At 38.0% G+C, this 20120-nt stretch overlaps 1 protein-coding gene across 4 annotated transcripts in view; it reads right to left on the bottom strand.

The window, feature by feature from the left end:
• MYO1D (myosin ID) overlaps nucleotides 1-20120 on the bottom strand; it is a 359991-nt gene that overhangs the window by 223848 nt on the left and 116023 nt on the right. For 3 of the 4 annotated variants that reach the window (XM_032280908.1, XM_032280909.1, XM_032280910.1), the window contains exons 11-14: nucleotides 19220-19390; nucleotides 12606-12676; nucleotides 9281-9355; nucleotides 3062-3194 (exon numbers count right to left, since the gene is read on the bottom strand). In XM_032280908.1, the coding sequence (XP_032136799.1) occupies nucleotides 3062-3194; nucleotides 9281-9355; nucleotides 12606-12676; nucleotides 19220-19390 (450 nt within the window). Of the gene's footprint in view, nucleotides 1-3061; nucleotides 3195-9280; nucleotides 9356-9621; nucleotides 9790-12605; nucleotides 12677-19219; nucleotides 19391-20120 lie in introns of all 4 variants that reach the window. The other variant, XR_004269745.1, reaches the window with a different exon arrangement.

The following is a 20120-nucleotide window of genomic DNA, read 5'->3' as shown; positions in this document are numbered from 1 at the left end:
TCTTTCTTGTTATTTTACAAAGGCATAACAAATGGATCACTTTAGCAGTATTCTATAAATTTTGACAAATTCTTTGTCATGCACTTCCAAATACTTTGTAATTTCCATTCTGATTTCCTCTCCAACCTATAACCTATTTAGGAGAGTAATTTTTTCAGTTCGCAAACATTAAACATTTTTTTAATGCTGATTTTTATTTTACTTGCTTTGAAGATAAAAAAATGTATCTGTATATGTACTTCTTCAAAATGGTTGAGACAGCTGGTGTGGTGGCTCATGCCTATAATCCCAGCGCTTTGGGAGGCCAAGGTGGGTGGATGGCCTGGGGTCAGGAGTTCAAGACCAGCTTGGCCAATATGGTGAAACCCTGTCTCTACTAAAAACACACACACACACAAAAAAAATTAGCCAGATGTGGTGGCACATGGCTGTAATCCCAGCTACTCCGGAGGCTGAGATGTGAGAATTGCTTGAACCCAGGAAGTAGAGGTTGCAGTGAGCCGAGGTTGTACCATGGCACTCCAGTCTGGGCAACAAAGCAAGACTCCATTTCAAAACACACATACACACACATAGAAAAACCCAAAATGGTTGAGACTTCCTTTGTCATCTATTTTGTGATCAATTCATGTAAATGTTCCATGTATATTTCATTTTATTATTTTGTTGAGATGGCTTCTTATCTGTATCTACATCTTTTTTTGAGCTTTCTACATAGTGTTATTTATGTGTGCCTCCTGTAAGCAGCATATAGCTGGATTTTCCACCTATCTAGTCTGCTTAATCAATTTACATTATGATGAATGCCAATTATTTATATTTATTTATATTTATTTCAATTTTGTTCTAAATGCAACTTTTTTTTTCCTGCTGTCCTCTCGGACTCCTCACTCTGGCTTCACCTTTTTGCCTTCTACCATACTGGTAAGTTGACTATGTTCTTCTTACCCTTGGCTCCCTTCCTTCTCCCCTCACCTCCACACACACATGGATTGGGAAGCTGTAGCAGAGATTGCTAGGCTAGTTGCCTACCTTATATCCAGCATCTTTTTCATACTTTAAAATAGAATACTTATAGCTAGTTGAGTGCACAGCTGACCAGAATGAAAATGCCCTTCCCAGCTTCCCTGACAACTCTGTGTAGCAAATGGGATATAGCAAAAGTGTTGTGTCAAACTTCCAGGAAGTCTCTTTAAAAAGGAGGAAGTTCCAGCTGCCATCATGGACCAGGAGGATGGGTGCCAAGCACAAGGATGGTAGAGCAGAAAGACAGAAAGAACTTGGGTCTCTAATAACTTTGAAACTGCTATGCCAGTCCTAGGATGTCTTCTTCTATACTTCACTTATAGGAGACAGTAATAAATGTCTGTCTTATTTAAGCCACTAATTCAGGATCTGTTTTACCAGAAGTTGAATGCAATTCCTGATACAGAAATTGCAGAAGGTTCTAGAATTTTTATTTCTTTACAAGGCACATTAACTACCAAGTTTAGAAAACAAAACAATTCCTTTTCTAGTTAATCAAGTAACTTTGAGTATTTAAAAATATTTCATGAAATTCAGTATTCAACTGTTTCCTGTGTCATGTGCCTTCCTTCCAGGTTCACTTTTCTTCTTGCTGGATGAAGCAGGCTGCAGTTGACATGCAAAGAAAAGCTGAGATATAAGAGTGAAGAGTCCTAATGGCATTCTAGCCTTCAGAGCCAGTGTCCTTACCCCTGCCCTTATAGAGGTTTGATTATACAAGCCAACAAATTGTGTTTATATGCGGTCACTTGAGGCCAAAGAATCCTGACAAAAGGAAATAGAAAGCTACTGAACAGATGTGTTCCTGTGGCATTTGCCTAATTTATCTGCAGTGAAGTAACCAGAAACTATAGATTTAAATTCTTAGAGAGGAAGTTGATTTTTTTTTTTTAAAAAAGATAACGAAGAAGAAACTACATAGAAGAAGCACCAGAAGAGAAAGATAAAAATGAAGAAACTAAAAATAACAAGGCTCAGAATGCTGCCTAATTTATCAAACTTGTCAACAGCAGCAGTTAAGAGCAGAAATCTGTTCTTTAAGGAAAAATACAGACAAACATTATCAAATAGTATTAGTTCTCAAGGGAACAATAAAAAACACAAATAATTGTCAATAATACATGTTTTCCTTTCCCTTTTTTTTTTTTTTTTTTTTTTTTTTTTCGAGACAGGGTCTTGCTTTGTCACTCAGGCTGGAATGCAATGGTGTGATCTTGGCTCACTGCAACCTCTGCCTCCCAGGTTCAAGCGATCCTCCCACGTTAGCCTCCTGAGTAGGTGGGATGACAGGCATGCACCACCAGACCTGGCTAATTTTGTAAGTTTTTGTAGAGGGTGTCTCATTATATTGTCCAGGCTGGTCTCGAGTGATCCTCCCACCTTGGCCTCCTGAGTAGCTGGGACAGCAGGTGCATGCTACCATGCCTGGCTAATTTTTTAACTTTTTGTAGAAAGGAGGTCTCACTATATTGCCCACGCTGGTCTCAAGTGATCCTCCTGCCTTGGACTCCAAAGTACTGGGATTATAGATGTGACCCACAATGTCCAGGCCAATACATCTTTTTATATTTCAACTATTTAAAATAGCCTAAGGACAATACTTGCATACTAAATTTCCTCTTAAAACTCTCTGGCCATTTTGTACTCAAACACGATATATAAATGGTGCATTTTACAATTTAATTCAATATTTTGCTTACTTATTTTGGCCTGGTCCTGTTTTCAGCACAGGACTGAAGTTCCTTTTGCTGGGCATGCTATACCTTATATATTTTTTAAATGTAAGATTTTCCCCTTGACCATGACAGAATAAAAAGCCCAAATTTAAGATAGATACTAATCTAGGACACAAACAACTCTTCCACTGAGGCAAGATTTTTAAGAATGCAGGAATAAAAATTCTATTATAACATGCACTTTATACATATTCTTCAATTTACATGATTATCTAAAAAGCAAATCATATACATATTCTTTATAAGTATCGAGAAAAATCTATGAGCTAAAATGGGTATTTAGAAAAGAAAAGAATTACCTTTGATGCAAGGTTGTCTACTAGAGCAATCATAGAATTCTTAAACAAGGCAGCAGCAGTCAGAGGTCGCTTGGTCACCTCTGTAATGCTCAGTTTACCTTCAGGCCACATATTTTTGAGCACAGGATTTGAACTGAGAAGCACAGAAACAGCAATTCAAATGTCACATTCAAATAAGCTGGATAAAAACTGATAAGCAAGTCTGTTGAAATGTATCCTGAGAATCATAATTGGACTACAGACTGAACTCACAAGGCCTAATTGGAAGGATGATTCCAACCAGAAAATGATGCTGCAAGTATAATGACTGATCCTGCAATGCAAATTGAGATTTTTCCAAATGATAGCACATTAAAAAAATTATTTAAATTTTTTAAAGTGACATGTTTATTATACCTACATAGGACCCTCAAATGGTCAATATGGCTCTTATAATAAATATGTAAAACAAATCCATTTTTGTGATGATTAGAAAATGAGGACAAACCACTAGTAGAAAAATGATCCTCAACGTCACAGCAGAAAATATAAAAGTGGCAACATCTTTGAATTAAAACAAATATTTATATATTAATAGAACAAGTAACACTGCAGAAAGACTGCTCTTTATAAAAACACAGGTAGGAATATAAAATAACCATAAAATAACCATTTTTTTTTTTGAGACAGAGTTTCACTCATGTTACCCAGGCTGGAGTGCAATGGCGCGATCTCGGCTCACCGCAACCTCCGCCTCCTGGGTTCAGGCAATTCTCCTGCCTCAGCCTCCTGAGTAGCTGGGATTACAGGCACACGCCACCATGCCCAGCTAATTTTTTTTGTATTTTTAGTAGAGACGGGGTTTCACCATGTTGACCAGGATGGTCTCGATCTCTTGACCTCATGATCCACCCACCTCGGCCTCCCAAAGTGCTGGGATTACAGGCTTGAGCCACCGCGCCCGGCCTAAAATAACCATTTTTATATTGTCCCTAGTAAATCCCTTTACTGCAATTCAAATTGAGAACAAATTTGTAGGTAGCATTGGCATTTACAATATTTTATTAATGTGACAATAGGACAATTGCAATCCAATTCTAAAAATGCATTTCAGGCCAATTTTCAGGTTAAAATTGTATATTCATTATTTTGCTCTGTGGAGATATTTTTAAAAACGTGTAGTGATCTCAACTGTCATTTTCTTCTGGTTTCATACTGGGTGCTTTTGATGGTAAAGTAATTGGAACTCAAAATGTTGCTTGCTACCTAGAAACTTTTGTCAGAAAAAAATTTTCTTAAAAAATTGGGAGTTGAGAAGAGAAAATAATTAACATTAGTATTCATTGCTAATTATTCTTACTACTGCTAATATTTTACCCATGTTCTTTCCCTCATACAAAATTTTAAAAATTGAGTTGGTTCCCTTTCTGTATGTAGGTGCTCAAAATAATAGCTGCAAGATGAAAAAGTAGATGAGTGCAGCGTGAAGAAGATAAATGGTGATGTGCAGATTGACTGGGTCTGTGAACGCAGACAGAGCAAAACTCCCAGCCCTCGCCGTCACCAGCAAGCAGTGCCAACTACTGTCAAAGTGGCTACAAAATGCTGCAATAAGCTGTGGCTTATGAACTCAGTTTCATCACTTTCTAGTTCTAGTCTATGATTTTCCAATTGTACACTTATATCAAAGTGACTACATAGATGTATATTGTTTTTCCTTAACTTTTTCATTATTAACTTTAGCAGAGAAATAATTTAAGGCGACGTTCTCAATTTACAGTGTACTTGGTGCCTGAATATCATTCTAACGCTTACTGAATATAATTTTCAGAAAGTAGAAAGTTGTACTCTGTGTACTTTAACATTCTGACACATGTCAAAAGACTGTCTTTTAGTCACTGGCTTTTGGTCTATGCAGTTTTTACTCCAAATTCTTTGTCTACCTTACTCACTGTTGGCCATATTTGGAGACTATTCTTGTACTACACTGTAAAGGTTGGAAATGAAGTAAATAAAATAATACATTAAATAGCAGAATTGATACAAAATTAATCCAAACAGTTGTAGGGAGTCAATTTAAAGAGAAAGAACTTTCATGCCAAGTCATGACTGTAATAGTTTTGTTTTTCTGAGACAAGGTCTCACTCTGTCACCCAGGCTGGAGAGCAGTGGCAAGATCATAGCTCATTGCAGTCTTGACCTCCCAGGCTCAAGTGATCCTTCCACTTCAGCCTCCAGAGTAGCTGGGACTACAGGCACATGCCACCATGTCTAGCTAATTTATTTTATTTTTTATAGAAATGGAGTCTCCCTGTGCTGTCCAGGCTGGTCTCAAACTCCTGGGCTCAAGTGATTCTCCCACCTCAGCCTCCCAAAGTGCTTGGATTACAGGTGGCAGCCACCATGCCCAGCCTGAATGTAATATTAACAAAATAGTTTTCAAATATTTTAAATACCAGAACCCTTATCTTAAAAGATAAGCTCATTCAGAGACCCAGTATGTATAATAGGTAAGACAGATCTCATCTGGCTAACAAGACAGTAGTAAAGAGTAAAAGTCTGTGCACTTGGAATGTAAAGTGCTTGCTCCCTTCCTCTCTCCATTTACACACACACACACACACACACACACACACACACACACAAGCATGCATACATGTGTGTATACTATCAAGGTCTATAGAACTAGAATCCAAGAAACACTGCTTAAAAATAATTATATTGCTGGGTGTAGTGGTGCATGCCTGTACCACCAGCTACTGGGGAGGCAGAGGTGGGAAAATCACTTGAGCCTAGGAGTTCAAGGTTACAGCGAGCTATGATCACACCACTGTACTTCAGGCTGGTGTGATCATAGCTCACTTTTGAGCTTTTTTCTTTTTGAGAGGTGGGATACCACCACCTCTCAGAAAGAAAAATCATTATATTAACATATACAAAGAAAGAATGGACTCAAATTTTGGAAGGTTGTTAGCCATGGAAGCATCAAATAGTGTCCAGAGGTGAAGGTGGCTCATTCTAATACCACCTAGGAGGATGGCTTTAGCCAAAAAAAAGAAAGTCAAGACTTCCCATCTCACGAGCAAGGTCTTTCCTATTATGGAGATGTATGCAATATGCTGCATTTAACAGACTTTCAATCTTTCACCCTTTTGCAAAACTATTCCTACTGTGAAGTGGATTATCTTAGCCTGATGCTTTTATTTGTTGGGTTTATTTAAGTTCCTTTGTTCTGAGTGTGTGCCTACCAGGCAACTAAGCATTCTAGATTCCATGGGTAATAATGAATGAGAGTTCTTACTGCTATTAGACTTCCTAAGCAAGTTTTCCAATATGGAAAAACAGCCTGTTATATGAACACAGTTACAATTGGCCCTCCATATCCACGGCTTCCACTTTCAACATACTGTGGATAGAAAATATTTTTTTAAAAGATGGTAGTGCTGGTACTAAACATGTACAGACTTTTTTTGGGGGTCATTATTCCCTAAACAATATAATATAACAACTATTTACATAGCACTTACATTCTATTAGGTTTTATAAGCAATCTAGAAATGATTTAAAGTATCTGGGAGGATATGTTTAAGTTATATGTAAATACTACACCATTTTATATAAGGGACTTGAAAACGTATGGATTTTGGTATCTTTGGTGGAGGAGGGTACTGGATAGAATTAATCCCCCATACAACTATATTCCATTCCATGTTACTGTTAGATTTTCCACTGGAAATAAATCCACATGCTGCTTGTTTCTACACTGGCCCTGTAAGCCTGGGTTATATGAGTTCACCACTGAAGGGTGAAGCTGTTCTCAGATGAACCTCTGGGCCACGGTACATTCATAAAATTCACAAACACCATCTTGTGCAGCCTCTTGGTAAACATACTGGCAACACACCCTGATGGTTCCACTGGCCAAATGAGGCTGTTTTTTTCAAGTTGAGCTTTTAACATTTTCTGCAGACAGAAAAGCTAGACTCTGTCATTTGTCCCTCAAAATGAGTATACCTTAACTGATAAATTAAGCATTGAAATTCCCTTCTGAAAGTCCCTTCCCCCCATGCCCAGTTCTTCCAAGGACCCTCTGTCACATTCCTATGTCTGTAACTTTCTACTGAGGATAGTGCCATCGTTAATCTTGGTGGCGTCAACATCCACACAGATGAACCATTTGATAACAATTCTTGAAAGAATAGTTTAAACACATGTCTCTATATTCTAATTTCCTGTATTCCCTTGAGCTCATATCAATGAGACATTTGTCTTCAACACTACATGGAAACCAGTGTTGTCAATAGTCCTCCCACTAATCTTGGCATTCGCAAATCCAATGGTCAATCTTGGTCCTCTCATCACTCCTGCTTTTGACAAGATTTGATGTAGTTTATAATTTTTTTTTCTTCTTTAAGCATTTTTTCTTGGCTTGGCCTCTGTGACACCAGATTCCTGGTTTACTTCCTACCTCACTGGCATGCTCTCAGTTTCCTTTGCTAGTTCCTCTTTCCTTGTTTGACTCTACATGTTACAGTGTCTCAGGAATTCATCTTTTTAACCTCTTCTCTTTTTTAAACATACACCCACTCCCTAGATACTCTCATCTAGTCTATGGCTTTAAATACAATCAATACACTGATGACTGTGAATTTATATCTCTAGCCTCACCTTTCTCCTGAGATCCAGATGCATATTTGCAATTGCTGATTTGGCACTTTTAATTGAGTATCCAATATGCACTTCAGACATAACATATCCAAAGCAAAACTCTTGATTTTCCTGAACCACTTAGTGTTTCCTCTTGTCTTCCCCTAACAGGCTCAGCTATCATCTTTGATTTCTATCTTCCTCTCATACCACATATCCTCTCTACTAGCAAATCTTGTCGACTCTACTTTCAAAATTTCACCCAATCTGACTCCTTTTCATTATCTCTGTCACTACCACCAGGCCTCAGCTTGCATTATTAAACTCACCTCCTTTACTGGTCTATTTCCATGCTTGTCCTTTACTATGTGCATTTTACATAGTAGTAGCAGCAGTGATATCTTTAAAACATAAATCACATCACATGATAAATTCCAATGCTTCCCTTCATACTTTATCTGGACTCAGGCTCTTTGTAATCCAGGCCCTACCTACCTTTCTAAAGTCACTCTTTCCATCCCTTACTCTGTTTTCAGTCACAATGGCCTCGCTGCCAAGACACTCAAGCTCATTCCCACCTTGGGGCCTTGGGACTAGTTATTCTCTCTGCCTGGAATGCTCTTCCTCTAGATATCTGCATGGCTCCCTCCTTCACTTAATTCAGGTCTCTGCTGAAACGTCACTACTAGTAAGAGGCCTTTTTGGACCACCCTATCTATAATTCCTCACAGCTCCTCGTCTATACCCTTCGATTGCTTATCAACTTTGTTTTTTCGGCACAGCACTTGTCACAAACTGAAAGTTGTTTCCTTATTTATTAACTATTACCTTCACTAGACTTTACTCCCCATGAGGCCAGGGACTTTGCCTACATTTTTTTTCACAGCTATATCCCACAGTACAGAAGAATGTTTTGCTACAAGGTGCTCAATACATTTTTGATAATCTATTGACCAACTGACTAAATAGATTTAATAAATGAGTGAATACAGTTCTTCAACCTATAAGAAGATGGCCAAGAATTCTCTTTCTTCTTCATGGACCTTCTTTTTAAAGTATCCATACTGGATTTAAGCTTGTTATCATTTGCCTAGTTTTATTTTGCCACAACTTTTCCACATGTTGTTGGTTTGTGAGAAGATTCTGTCTGCTCAGTCACTATCAGTGCTCACTGATACCAGATGCTAGTCTGATATCAGAGTGGTCTCTTATTTGGGGGTGAAGACACTACAGTGGGAATCTGAGTATGTCAAACTTCTAGCTGGGCCAGATGTCACCTGACACTTCTTCATCACACTGGCCTGGCCTGAGAACTGCCCAGTATACTGGTGGGGAATGCTGGAGGGCTGGCAGCAGTGAGCACAGAAACTGAAGCAACCCAAGGGAAATCAAAGCAAATCATTTTATAAGCAGGTCCCTGCCCTAAGTTTATAGATTTTGTCATAAAGTTATATGCTATTTATTAGGACTGATAAAGCAGAACTAGAAAATATGCCAGAAACTCTTAAAATTGCACATAAATATAACCAGGTGCATATATGACATATGCCAATGAGCTTAATCTAGAGTTAGTTAATAAAATTTCAATCTTACCTGTTATACATAAGGCGTTTGAAATCTTGAAATAAAGTATCTTTATTTTTGTCAATAAAACCAATGACAGAATAGCTAAAAGGGGAAAAAATCACAGAAAACATGTATTATTTACCAAGCAAGAGCCACATTTAAGCTTTTCTAGGAGGCAACAAGCCTTTCCACTGTTAATTATGCAATCAATAATCTAAAAGTTGGTATTGTTCACCTTGTTCTGTATGAAAGGATACCAAATTTACCTACTAATAGAAGGGACTTTGTTTCTATTCTTCAAAAAGAGAGCAAGCATCAGTACTATTACTATGATTAAGATGATAATTTCCTACTGGTTTATTGCTTACCTCAAGAAGATGACTTTTTAAAAGATTGCTGTATTTATCATCCAGCATTCCTAAGATAAAAGCAAAACAGCAACATACAGGAACTAACAGTCTCATCCGTAGGGAGGTCAAGTGACTTGCCTAAGGTTCACTCAATGTTCAGGGTAGGATAAAAGAATCCAAGAAGAACTGCAAAGGATGGTAAGAATTGGATAAGCAGAGGAGAAAAAGGCAGGCAGATCACACAGGGAAACAGATCAATCAAATGAAGTGACGAAAGCAGGCACATGCATTGCGTTCTGCAGAGAGAGTGAGGAGGCCAGTAGAGATGGTTTGGAGGAAAAGAGACGAGTAAGGTCTTGAAAGTCCAGCTAAGATTGTAGTTGGTAAGAAGAGTGGGAATAGAAGCTGTACTACTCCAGTGACTGGCATGGATTCTAGGAGGCGTCAATTCAGTGTTGGGGTTATACAAGTCATTGGAGACTCTGGATGATTAAGACAGAGGCTAGGAGATTAGGCAAATCAGAACTTTAGACACAGCTACACCTTACAGTTCTGCTCTTGTGCCTGTTTTCTCCCTTGACAATCACATCAATGTAGGCAATTTCCAGATCTCTGACCTGGATTCCTTGCCTTACAGATTAATCCTGCAAGAAAGTTCCTTCAGGCTGTGCTGCCCAGGGGTACTTTAAAGGTACGACATCCAATATTATTTCCTTGCCTGCCCTGACCTAGGTCTTCTTACTATCTTCAAGTCACTTTTGACTGAATCTTTGTGATTTGATCTCAAGCTGCTCTTCCAAATATTTCTAATTCTCTGTGCTACAAAAAAGGTTACACTCCCATCAAATGGACCTAGTTGCTATTTCCTGAATATTTTTTAGCATCCTTCCCACTTCTTCCTATAAAAATAATTCCTAGCATTCAAAGATCAGCATCAGCCTTCCTGGGTTTATCACACAAATACTGCAAGTATTTCCTAATTCTAAATTCCAACAACACTTGCTATTACTCATACAGCAATTATTTTAGACCGTTTATTGTATACATGTATATAAATGTGTCTGTGTGTATATACCTGTGTTTACATGTATATAAATAAGAACACATACAACCACACACGTATGTAATGCATGTATGTATGTATGTATCTATCTTACATGGCAAGCTATTTGTGGGCAGGGACCATATCCTATGAAGCATTGAGCACACAGAAGATACTCAGTAAAAATCCAGAAAGGGATTGAAGAGTTTAAGGAGAGAAGAGGAAGTCTGAGGCACTGAATATCCCTCAAAAGCGTTAGTTGAAGTTCTAGACTAGGAGTCTAGAAGCCTAGTTATTGTCTCAGTTCTTCTGTAAATTTGCTACATGACATTGAGTAAGAACTTTACTCATTCTGCATAAGTTTCTTCATCTGTAAAACCAAGTGGCTGGTTTAAGTAATCTCTAAGGCCTCTACCCAGCTCTGCATTTGTGCCATTCTCAGTTGTATGAAAGCACCCTGCAAGTGAGGCTTGGATTTTTAGTGGGAGATATTTGTATGGTACTGGATCTTCCCTCTTCAGCATTATGGAACCTGGGAATGGGACCAGAAAAAGTGGAAAATGGTGCCATTCTATCACTAATGGTTAGTTTGACAGATGGTGTGATAATTTTGAGCCATATTATTTTATGGCTCTAGAATTTTAATTTAAATCAGGAACAGCTATTAAAATTTCTTCAAACATCTTTTCAGCATTTATAGAGAAGATCATTTACTTTTTTTTTGTTTAATATCTTCCTACAATGGATTACATGTAAAGAATTCTTAACATAAAAAATAAGAAAAAGAGTTCTTTAAACAACAAGATGAAGAGCAGTGGTCAGTGGACAGCAAAGGCACAATAAATATAGTAGGCTAGGAAATGCAGCCCCAACAAAACTTCCACATCAAATTCCCTGTAACCTGGAAATGTTACCTTATATTGTAAAATATGTGATTAATGATCTTGAGAGGAGAAGCTCATCCTATATTATTCGAATGGGCCCTACATGCCATGTCAAATGACACTTTAAGAGAGTGGCTGGGCTCGGTGGCTCATGCCCATAATCCCAGCACTTTCAGAGGCTGAGGCAGGAGGATCATTTGAGGTCAGGAGTTCGAGACCAGCCTGGTCAACGTGGTGAAACCCCGCCTCTACTAAAAATACAAAAATTAGCCAGGCATGGTGGTGTGCACCTATAATTCCAGCTACTCAGGAGGCTGAGGTGGGAGAATTGCTTGGACCCGGGAGGCGGAGGTTGCAGTGAGCTGAGATCACACTACTGTACTCCAGCCTGGGTGACAGAGCGAGACTTCATCTCAAAACTATTACCCAACTATTTGTAGATCTTCATATATAGGAGTAATTCCCACCTAAGGGCCTTTTTATGCCTACTATTTCTTCTACTTGGAAAGCTTTCTGTCCTCCCACCCCTCTTCCTAATTCATTCCCCTGACTAACCCTCTGTTACTTTTGGAACTCAATTTGGATATCACTTCCTCCAGGAAGACCTCTCTATGCCCCTCTCTGTAGGTTAATTATTCCTCCTTACTGCTCCTATAACTCCTTCTGCTTCTCTAGCTTAACAGCTTCCATTCTTCATTATAGTGACCTTTGATGGCTGTACCTGCCTATTCACCACTAAACTGTTGGCTTCTTCAGGGCAAGGACAATCTTATCCATCTTTCTAACCCAGTTCTTAATATACTTCCATGATTTATTGACCTACCAGCTGATTCTTACTGAATACCAACCATGCCAGGAACTGTACATGGGCAAATAGTGTGTGCTCAATAAATGGTTGAAAGCAAGGAATGAATGAAGTTATGCCATTTTCTAAGTTGAACAAATTAAAATATGTTGACATATCAAATGACTGAAACATGCAAATGAATATAAAACCAATTCACATTTTTCCTAGTTATATTTTCTAAAGTGAGGCGGCATGCAAATCATGGTAGGTACCAATGTAAGATACTCACACTACATCGCCTGCATAATGTCGAATTCGAAAATCTCGATCAAACTCCAGAATTTTGTCTGAGGCACAGAGCTAAGAAATGAAGAAGGAGATTATTTTGAAAACAGACACTTTTACTTTCCTAAAAATATATTCCAACTTAATATGAAATGATGACAATATCACAAATTATGATATCACATTGTGTGGGTCTTGATTTAAAAATATGGTTTATGTATTAAATAGTAATGACTGAACGTTCAGGAGTCAGGGGCTAGGGGAGGGATAGCATTAGGAGAAATATCTAATGTAGATGACGGGTTGATGGTTGCAGCAAAATACCGTGGCACATATATACCCATGTAACAAACTGCACATTCTGCACATGTATCCCAGAGCTAAAAGTGTAATTTAAAAAAAAAAAAGAGAGAGAAAGAAACAAAGAAAGAAAGGAGGGAGGGAGAGAGGGAGGCAGAGAGGGAGGGAGGGAGGGAAAAAAATATAAAAAACAAGACTGAACTTTCACCAGAAATCCACACAGCTAGACTATATTTCCTAACCACTCTTACAGATGAATATGACCAAGTAACCAAGTTCTGGGCAATGAAAGTAAAGTGTGGTTGTTCTAGGCCCAAACTGGTAAAAAGTGAATGATCCCCCTCTGTGCTTTCTTCTCTCCTCCCAGTAGCTGGATGCAGAGGATAGTCCCTAAGGCGTGGAATAGTCAGAAGATAGAAGTTTGGGTCCCTGAGAGAGACATAGACTTACTTCTACTATCTTATGACACTTTAATCTTGGCTACAGGCTGGGCACGATGGCTCAGGCCTATAATCCCAGCACTTTGGGAGGCTGAGATGGGCGGATCGCTTGAGCCCAGTAGTTCAAGACCAGCTTGGGCAACATGGTGAAATCCCATCTCTACTAAAAATACCAAAATTAGTTAGGCGTGGTGGCGTGCATCTGTAGTCCCAGCTACTAGAGAGGCTGAGATGGGAGAATCACCTTCCACCTGAGCGTGGAAGGCAGAGACTGCAGTGAGCCAACATCGGGGCACTGCACTCCAGCCTGGGTGACAGAGCAAGACCCTTTCTCAAAAACAAAATGAAACCAAACAAAATTAAGCTACTATCTTCATGTAGCCCAGCCTACCCTGACTGATACAGTTCCTTTCTCCTACGAGGTCCACTTAAGGAGGACTGTACTGAAGACTGACAAACTGTTAGGCACACACATCTTATTCGGTCCTCACTGCTGACATCTAAGATATAACGATCTCTCTTTTACACACATGGAAACTGAGGCTCAAAGAGGTTAAGCGATTGGCCCAAGATCACATAGCTAGTAAGTGGTACTGGGAAGGACTCCTGGAATCGAATGTAACATCTGTGCTCTCTTATGTACACAGAGGCCTGGCTCATCTGTCTGCTAAGCTGAGACTCGTTAGGTCTATCGCTTCATAGAAGATAAATCTTCTGCAGCCCTTTCTCACTGAAGAGAAACAATTTATGGGAAGGCAGTTTTTATATGGCTGTGGAGATCTCTATGACTTTCTACAATCTTTCTTGTTACAGGAGCACCTAGACTTTGTCTGTCCTCTGAAGAATCACTTGGAATCTTACAGCTTCTTTTTTTTTTTGAGACGGAGTTTCGCTCTTGTTACCCAGGCTGGAGTGCAATGGCGCGATCTCGGCTCACCGCAACCTCTGCCTCCTGAGTAGCTGGGATTACAGGCATGCATCACCATGCCCAGCTAATTTTTTGTATTTTTAGTAGAGACGGGGTTTCACCATGTTGACCAGGGTGGTCTTGATCTCTTTGACCTCGTGATCCACCCGCCTCGGCCTCCCAAAGTGCTGGGATTACAGGCGTGAGCTGCCGCGCCCGGCCCGGAATCTTACAGTTTCTTTAGCAGGCATCTAAGAGTCCACAAAAGTTTTCCTGGGAAATATACAAAAACCACTTAGGTTCTAAGGTTTGATAACAAATAATCTCAACCTGAAGGGCGTGTTCAATTAATTTGACAAGTGAATAATTATAGGAAATTAGAGTCAGACCTCCAAGGTTCAAACCTTGGCTCTACCATCTACTCACTGACTTCTTTAATAGTTACTTATCTCAGAGAGTTGTTCTGAGGGAAGATTAAATGAACTATGGAGAACAAAGCGGGTACCATACAGAGAAGTCTCCAAAATACTTAATTCCCCTTTCCTACCCTCTCTCTGATTAACCCCTTTTACAAAACCTTTTTCTTCATAAAACCTCTCAAGGAAAAGGACCCAAGAGATGTCTACACTAATGGAACATTCTTACATTTGGATGCTGCAAAGTCACAACTGATTGAACACAGAAGGTTTTAGATTTTTCTTTACTTTTTTTGGTAATAACAGTCATGTATTTATCATTTAACTTTTTATATTAATAATAGTTTAAATAACAATTTTATGCCTGTCTCTCCATAGTAACTTTGATGTGGAAGAAACAATGTAGTCCCTAAATGAAATAACTGTTACAAGATAGAAAACTCTAATTTAACATGCTAGTAAGTTTAGCTAATCAGTAGCCAGTAGCAAAGGATGATATCCAGCTCAACACATAGAATGATAGCATATGTAAGAAACAGTTCACAGTGATTAAAATATTTTGATAATTTGATCATTTCTTTTCTTTGTTAGGTAAAAATCCAAAAGAAGAACACATTTTAAAAATCTCTATCTCAAAGAAATAACAGGTATTCAAACTGGAAAACAGAAGTCAAATAATTTCTATTCACTGATAACTTGATCGAATACCTAGAAAACCCTTAAGACTCTTCCAAAAGACTCCAAGATTTGATAAGCAACTTCAGTAAAGTTTCAGGATATAAAATCAATGTACAAAAATGAATAAGCATTTCTATACACCACCAATAACACTGAAGCTGAAAACCAAATCAAAAATCCAATCCCATTTACAATACTCACACATACGCACAAAAGAAAACCCTAGGAACACATTTAAACAGGGAAGTGAAAGATCTGTACAAGGAGAACGATAAAACATGGATTAAAGAAGTCATAGATGACATAAAAAAATGGAAAAACATACAATACTCATGGATTGGAAGAATCAATGTCATTAAAATGCCGATACTGCCCAAAGCAATCTACAAATTCAATGCAATTCCTATCAAATTACCGTCATTTTTCACAGAATTAGAAAAACAATCCTAAAATTCACACAGAACCAAAAAAGAGCCCAAATAGCCAAAGCAATTCTAAGCAAAATGAACAAAACTGGAAGCATCACATTACCCTGACTTAAAAATTATACTATAAGGCTATTGTAACCAAGACAGCATGGTACTGATAAAAAAATAAAAAAAATAAAAAAAGATATATAGATCAATGGAACACAACCGAGAGCCCAGAAATAAAGCTGTATTCCTATAATCAACTGATCTTTGACAAAGCTGACAAAAATAAACGATGGAGAAAGGATACTGTATTCACTAAATGGTAATGGGAAAAATAGCTAGCCATAATGCCAAAGAATGAAATTGGACCCTGTCTCTCACCATACACAAAAAATAACTTAAGATGAATTAAAGACTTAAATGTAAAACCTGAAGCTACAAAAATTCTAGAAGAAAGCCTAGGAAAACTGATCTGGACACTGGCATAGGCAAAGAATTTATGACTAAGACCTCAAAAACAAATGCAGCAAAAACAACTGAGACTTAATTAAACTAAAAAGTTTCTGCACAGCAAAAGAAATAATGAACAGGGTAAACACACAACCTACATAATGGTAGAAAATATTTGTAAATTATGTCTACAACAAAGGACTAATATTTAGAATCTACAAGGAACTCAAATACCTAAATAACAACAACAACAACAAAAAATCACATAACCCCATTAAAAAGCAGGCAAAGAACATGAACAGGTATGTTTCAAAAGAAGACATATAAACAGCCAACAAATATATGAAAAAATGTTCAACATCACTAGTTATCAGAGAAATACAAATTAAAACCATAATAAGACATCATTTTATGCCAGTCAGAATGGCTGTTATTAAAAATATCAAAAACAGATGGCATGGATGTGGAGAAAAGGAAATGTAAACATTTCTTTTACATGGTACTATCATTTGACCTAGCAATTCTATTACCAGGTATAACAAAAAGACATCTGTACTCGTATGTTTACCACAACATCATTCACAATAGCAAAGTCATAGAATCAATCTAAGTGTCTATCAACAAATGACTGGAGAGAAAGAAAATGTGATATACATATACATAAGGAATACTATGCAGCCACAAAAAATAATGAAATCATGTCCTTTACAGTAACAGAGATGGAGGTGGAGGCCATTATCCTAGGTGAAGTAATGTATGTCTTCGCTTATAAGTGGTAGCTAAACAATGGGTATGCATGAACATAAAGACAGAAATAAGACACTGGGGACTCCAAAAGCAGGGGAGTGGGGGTTGAAAAATTACATGTTGGGTACAATGTTCATTATTTGGGTGATAGGTATGCTAGAGGCCCAAAGCTTACTATTATGCAGTATGCAATATATCCACGTAACAAACCTGAACATGTGCCCCTTAGACCTAAAATAATATAAACAAACAAACAAACAAATAATCACTATCTCAGTACTTGTCATGGGGGATACCAAAAGAAAGAGCTACTTGGTCTGAAAGTTGGGAAACCTGGGCTCCCACAAGTTTGAAAAAGGAAAAAAAAAACACCTCTTCACAGATAAACTACTGTTTAGCATTTCATGTCAAATCAGTAGCAAATGTTTAAAAGTAACATGTATAGTTACTCTTAAGAATGACATGGCTGGGCACGGTGGCTCATGCCTGTAATCCCAGCACTTGAGGAGGCTGAGGTGGGCAGATGACCTGAGGTCAGGAGTTCAAGACCAGCCTGGTCATCATGGTGAAACTCCACCTCTACAAAAATATAAAAATTAGCCGGGTATCATGGCGGGTGCCTGTATTCCCAGCTACTCAGGAGGCTGAGGCAGGAGAATGGCTTGAATCTAGGAGGTGGAGGTTGCAGTGAGCCAAGATCACACCATTGCACTCCAGCCTAGGTGACAGAGTAAGACTCCATCTCAAAAAAAAAAAAAAAAACCAAAAAAAATGACATTATATTTCAAAATATTTGGTTGACACATTTAATTCATGTATATAAATGGCCATGGTAGAAGATATCAAAATGAGGTGGATTTGATTTCTCATGTGAGACTCATAGCTAATTTAAATGAAAATTTAAATAAAACTTATTTGATATGATTGTGAACAATTCAAGTTTACAAACACTGACTGTCTACCTCCTGGTAGGCACAGTGCTAAGTGAGTCTCCAAAACCTGAGCTGTGATTATAAAGGGCATTTATAAACTATCCCTCAAAAATAGGACATTTGCCTACGTAATCATACCATCCTTAAAAGTATTACTCTAAATTATTTAGGTGACTTCTAACTTTGCAATGCTCTGTCCCCAGCACCTAGGATTGTACCTGGAAGATGAGAGGCACTTATTAGGTATTTGTGGTGCAAATGGGGAATGACTGAAGGAGTACCTGTAACCCAGAATCCTAATATGAAAGAGCAGACTGTAGTATCTGAAAGCCAACTTGTAGCAGGGTTACAATCAATCCTCAGTAACAGACTATCGAGAGTATTTTAGAAAAAACTGGCCTTAAATAAATATTAGCTAGTAATCTGTTTCTTGGTGATTTGGGCTTTAGCTAGTTAATTGTGGAATTTCCCTGTTCTGATTACATAATTTCAAAGAAGACAAAGTTAGAAAATAGACTTTATTCATGCTAAAAAATGGCAGTGTGTCATAGATTTATACAGAACTGTGGAGAAGCAGAAATGTTTGCCTGTGGATGTGAAGGAGCAGGGCCTGTTTTCCCTTTAGCTAATGGTTGCTAGACAAGACCAGGTGTAGAGAAGTCTCAGGGGCAATGATGATGTGCTCCCCTTCTAACACAAATTTCTTGAACAAATCCTAATGGCAAACACATTCCATGCGAATATGTCTATATCAGCACAAAGGTCTGATAATCACAATTGCCACCAATTACTATGGAGAGTTAAAAGGACAGCCATTTATTTAATGAATAAGTTTCTCTGGAATAACCAGAATTACAACTAGAATCTCTCTGTTTTCAAGAAAGTCACACAGTCTGAAGAAGTATGGCAGAGCACACAACACATTTTGTTACTGAGGATTACAGTAAAAAGTCAAGGACAAAAGCTATTTTCCATGCCAGAATTATCAGATGCAGGAGTAAAATTCTAGCACATGAACAAGGACTCTGCATCTATTGGTTATAAATGACATCACGCTTTCTAAAGAACCATGATCATTTTTGCCATTTCTACCAAATTGTATAGTCTGGAGCTCCCTCTCCTGGATTAACATGATTTTATAAATTTCTTCATACTATAAACCAGAGAGGCAGAATTTATCCACAGCAATATATCATTTAATGGAGGTTTGCGACTTTTCTTTCTTATTTAAGGGTACATTCTTTTAGCCCAACATATAAAGTCATTTAACTCCATCAAACAATAAGGAGAATTTCGCAGATAAAAGGGAGAAGAAGGTGTCATTAAACACATTACCTTTCGGCTGGAAAAATGACCATGTTTGCCCAATTTACTGTTAAGTGCTTCAAGGAACATTTCATCGGTGACTTTGCCGACATTCATGCAAGCGTCATCGAGGATTGCAATGATCCCTTTGTGCTGTTGCTCCACAAGATCAACAATGATCTGATTGTTGAAGTAGTCAATCTGTAGGACACAGCAAAGAGGCAATTCTGAAGAGAACAGTGACCAGGCCAGGTCAAACCCTGATGCTCCTATTTGTATCAGGAGATTAGGTAACTACTTTGGTATCAAATGTGTGAATAACATTAAAGAAGTCTTACATTAAAACGAGTACACATTCTAACAGAGGCTTATTTTTAAATTTCTTTGTTAACTTTCTAACATGAAACACATTATCTGAGATTAGTATAGCCCAAGGCAAAAATAACAAGGTAGACACCATTTCTCCCATTACAAATTCATTTTAATCCTGCCTCCAGATCCCACACCCAACCCTACCCCTTCATACCAATCTGCCTGCCATTAACCATAAGGCCCGCCTTCCACAAAGGGCCAACAAATAACCTTAAAGTATTATCTGATATACTACTTGATAATAAAGTTAAGGTACGACAGAGAACTTGCATTTTTAGTTATATGACCCTGAATGACTAAAATCCAAAAGAGCATTTCTTTCTGTTTCCCCAAAGTTAAAAATCTTATTCAAAAATTCTACTGAACTATGACATTTTTCTAGGAATAATATAAATAATTTAACTCTGAGAAATAAGTGTCTATAAAAGATAAGAAAAAGCTTTTCCTTTACTTCCATAAGCTGAATGAAGTTATAAATAACTTCTGGCTTTTCAGCAACTATATATATATATATGTACACACACACACACACACACACACACACACACACACACACACA

This window comes from Sapajus apella, unplaced genomic scaffold (genome assembly GCF_009761245.1).
Source record: "Sapajus apella isolate SASKATOON/1434 unplaced genomic scaffold, GSC_monkey_1.0 scaffold12, whole genome shotgun sequence".
NCBI classification, from domain to species: Eukaryota; Metazoa; Chordata; class Mammalia; order Primates; family Cebidae; genus Sapajus; species Sapajus apella.
The sequence above is the reverse complement of the archived record's forward strand: the minus strand, read 5'-3'. Positions and strand labels throughout refer to the sequence as shown.